The following is a 3,914-nucleotide window of genomic DNA, read 5'->3' as shown; positions in this document are numbered from 1 at the left end:
TGGATGTGTCTGGGGGCGAGAGCCAGTCATCTGGTTTGGTTAGAGTTCATGGGACTTGTGAGAGAGAGACGGTTTTAAGTGGGATGAAGTCACAGTGAGGTAGTGATGTCCTTTCCACTTCTTATGGAGAAGTCTCAGCTTGGTGCTAGCGTATCTTTTAAGCACTAACACTCGCTAATCTCAGTTTTTAACCCGAAATTCACAGGTTCAGATCCTTCAGAGGGCAACTCAGCTCAGGTTGGAACTTAATAACATCATTTTGTTTCCATTGTCTTTATTTTGACAGTTCTATTTCAGGCAAATGATGCTGTTTTTAATTTACAGATAAGTTATTTATTTTTATTATTATGTTCCTTTACAGATACATTTATTTAAGGAAAAAATAGTTGATTTAAAGGGAAAATATTGAGTTAAACACTCAAGTGGTCCACGACTATGGCAAAAATCAGCGAGGTGGTACCCTAGTGACTGAGGTTTAGGTTTTGGTATGGAGCATAAAGCATGTGCGGATGGGAAATGCGGGGAAGGCCTGGCAAGGGGACCAGATGATGGAGGGCCTGAACACGAAGAAGGGAGTGTGGGTTTGATTGTGCAATCGTGGGGAGACGTTGGCTTGAGAGCAGGCACTGGACACACTCAGAGCGTGCTTCACAGGGCTTGCTCTGGCCTCTGGGTGCAGAGTGAGGGGGAGACCAGGGGCCGGGACAGCACTGGGGAGGCCACTGTGAGACTCAAGGTGAACAGGGGCACAGCGCCCTGACCTGGGTGGGTGACCCACCTGAAAGGGAGGAAGGGCTGGTACCCAAGCTGGCAGGTTGTGTCCTAGGGTGCTGTCTGGCTCACTTGGTGAATAGATTTCTTTCCCAGAGGTGACCTTGCAGCCTCCAGGCATCCTCTGCAGTGTGATTTACTAAGAAAATCCCACAGTCTCTGACGGTTTTACTGAGGAAAGGTACCGCCAGAGGAGGCCGGCCCACCCGTCTGCCCTCAGGGGGAGTTGGAGGTGCACTCGGTGAAGGTGGAGACGATGGACTCCTGCCTCCTCAGCCTGTGCTTCCCCACGGGGAGCCGCTGACAGCTCGACCTCCTGTAGTGATTCATTTTATTCCATACGACGAACATCTGATTTTCTAGGACCTTCAGCTTCATTTCACTGAACATAAGTCTTTCAAGGATCTTGTCCTGGAGGGCGAAGCAGGCGTGGAGTCTCTCGATTTCTCTCATGCTCATGGCCTTGGGTTTGGCTTCGGGGGTCTTTCGTCTGTCTGTCTTCTCCTAAGCCCCCACCAGCAGGAAAAGAGGAGAGGTTGGTTCATGATGATGACCCCCCCATTCCCGTGCCAGGTGATCTATGACCGTCATCTTAATTCTCACGAGCAGCCCACCAGGAGATGATTTATAACCGTCTTGTGGGGGAGAGAACTGGGGCCCAGTGAAGGGAGGTCGCTTTCTCAGCATCACCCAGCCTGCGGAAGAGACCCCACACTCCCAGGACCCACAGCTCCCTTTGGTTCCTAGAAGAACATAAAACCTTTAACCCAGGTGAATCTGTCTGCAGAGCTGTGCTTTCCCCGGTGTCCCCCAAGAGTTTATCAGGCACTGCAAAGTCTCTGCTGCCAAGTCTCAGTGGCTCACGACATGCTCTTATCGCTATGGTCCTCAGCTGCCCCCTCACCCAGTATAATAATTATTTAACTTTTCTTTGGGGGATTCAACTACAAACTCCTAGTCTTTACAACCCTTCACAAATTAAGTAATTCAGACATACCCAAAAAAGTAAATATTACAACAAAGACCCATGTCTCCACACCAGCTTAAGAAATAAAATATCACAAACACAATTGTGGATCCCTCTCCCAGAGTGGTCGCCTCCCTCCCTGAACCTCATCTCAGCTGCAATCCTGAATCTGTCTGGTGTTTACTTTTTCCATGCACTTTTTTATACCAGTGGTTCTCAATCAGAGGCTATTGTGCCCTTCCCAGGGGACCTTTGGCAATGTCTGGAGACATTTTTGGTTGTCACAAAAGGAGTGACGGGTGCTATTGGCATCTTATGGGTGAAGGCTGAAGATGCTGCTAAACATCTAACAATGCACAGGGCAGTCCCTCCCAACAAAGAATTATCTGGCCCCAAGTGTCAGTCACATGGGAGTTGAAAAATCCCTCCTTAATGTACTTTCACTAAACATGTGCATTCATAAACAAGATAAGGTATTGTTTTGCATGTTTTTAAACTTTATATAAAATATGTCATAATCCATGTACATCTCTCCTATCTTCATTATTGTATTTTAAAGCTGTATCTACGTTATACATGTATCTTTAATTTATTCATTTCTTGTTTTCCTTTAAAGTGAGTGTTACTGCCCTGGCCGGTTTGGCTCAGTGGTTAGAGGGTCAGCCCTTGGACTGAAGGCTCCTGGGTTTGATTCCAGCCAGGGGTGTGTACCTCCATTGCAGGCCTGATCCCCGGCCCCAGTCGGGGCAAGTGCAGGAGGCAACCAATCTATGTGTCTCTCTCACATCAATGTTTCTCTCTCTCTCTCTCTCTCTGTCTCTCTCTCTGTCTCTCTCTCTCTGTCTCTCTCTCTCTCTACTTTCCACTTTCTCTGAAAAGCAATGGAAAAATGTCCTCAGGTAAGGATTTTAAGAAATAAAGAGAGTGTTACTGTTGCCAAAGCATGTTGGCATCAAACACAAAGTCGGAGAGTCTGGGGTGGTCCCGATTTTATAGCTCAGGCAACTGAAGCCTTGTGAAGGATGTGCTTGGCCCGCATCCCCCAAGAGGCAGCTGCAGAGCAGGGACTTAGACCAGACTGGTGGATTCCTCAGTCTTGCCCCACTATCCTGACACCTTCCCTGTCCCCCAAACCCTAGTCTACCTGTAAATATCCCATCACCCTCAGCTGAAGCAAAGACTCCTCTTGCTCACCTGCTTGGGATCCTGGGAGGTGGGTTTAAATTCATACTTGACCAGCCAGTTGCTAAGCAGTAGCAGAAGGAATAGGAACCCAAACAAGACTGGCTTATAGCTGATCAGCCAAGCCACCAATGCTCCCATGGTGCCTGAGGAATCAAGTATCTCGTAGATATTCGTAAAAAGAGACATTAGTTCTTCCAGCATTCTGGCTTGGTGGCACCCAGGCCCCAAGACCCAGCCTCAGTCCCCCCTCTAGGACAGTTGCCTCCATACCAGGAGTCATGGCTGCCCCCTCAGCTCTGAGTCATGATCAGCCCCCAGCCCCCAATTGTTGCATAACAATAATATTAACTATTCCTATGTCTTAAGCAGCCACCACGTGCCAGACTTGGACAGGCAGTTTGCAAGCATCATCTCATAATGTCCTCTTAACAGCTGGTTGATGTAGACCTTAATGATACCTCTTTCATTCAACAGTACTTCTGGGCCTAGCCACTGAGACTAAAACAGCCATCATGAGGGAGACTGCAAAGAAAAATTACCCCAAATATGGAAATAAGGCTAAAAGTTTACTGCAAGTTTGTTCACAGTAATACTAGAATATTATCTAACTGGCCCACCTGTTGGTCACCTGATGCTTTAGGGAAAGGTGACTTTGTTTGACTTACTATTTAATATTGATTTGGGTTCCCACTCTGTAAAGTCAAATGTTCACTTTTTAAAAATGGTTAAGTTGCTCTAGCAATTCCATTTGGGAATATATATATACATATATATATATATATATAGTGTCCCCCCAAAATGTGTATACACTTTGAATAATTATAGAGGAAGTGTTTATTAAAATACACTTCATTTTCAAAATTGAGCTAACAGCTGTTAAAGTGTATATACATTTTTGGGGGGACACCCTATATATCCCAAAGAACCGAAAGCAGGGTCTTGATGAGATATTTGCACACTCATGTCCATAGCAGCATTATTCATGATAGCC

At 46.3% G+C, this 3,914-nt stretch overlaps 1 protein-coding gene across 1 annotated transcript; it reads right to left on the bottom strand.

Moving 5' to 3' along the window:
* Positions 1 to 987: 987 nt before the first annotated feature.
* Positions 988 to 3,124, bottom strand: TEX46 (testis expressed 46; the record flags this gene model as incomplete). Its single annotated transcript, XM_081144346.1, has 2 exons — positions 988 to 1,182; positions 2,933 to 3,124. The coding sequence occupies 2 exons, from the start codon at positions 3,122 to 3,124 to the stop codon at positions 988 to 990; spliced, it is 387 nt and encodes a 128-aa protein (XP_081000472.1).
* Between the last annotated feature and the right edge of the window lie 790 nt (positions 3,125 to 3,914).

Source organism: Miniopterus schreibersii (genome assembly GCF_964146895.1).
Source record: "Miniopterus schreibersii genome assembly, chromosome: 8".
In the NCBI taxonomy this organism is placed as follows: Eukaryota; Metazoa; Chordata; class Mammalia; order Chiroptera; family Miniopteridae; genus Miniopterus; species Miniopterus schreibersii.
The sequence above is the reverse complement of the archived record's forward strand: the minus strand, read 5'-3'. Positions and strand labels throughout refer to the sequence as shown.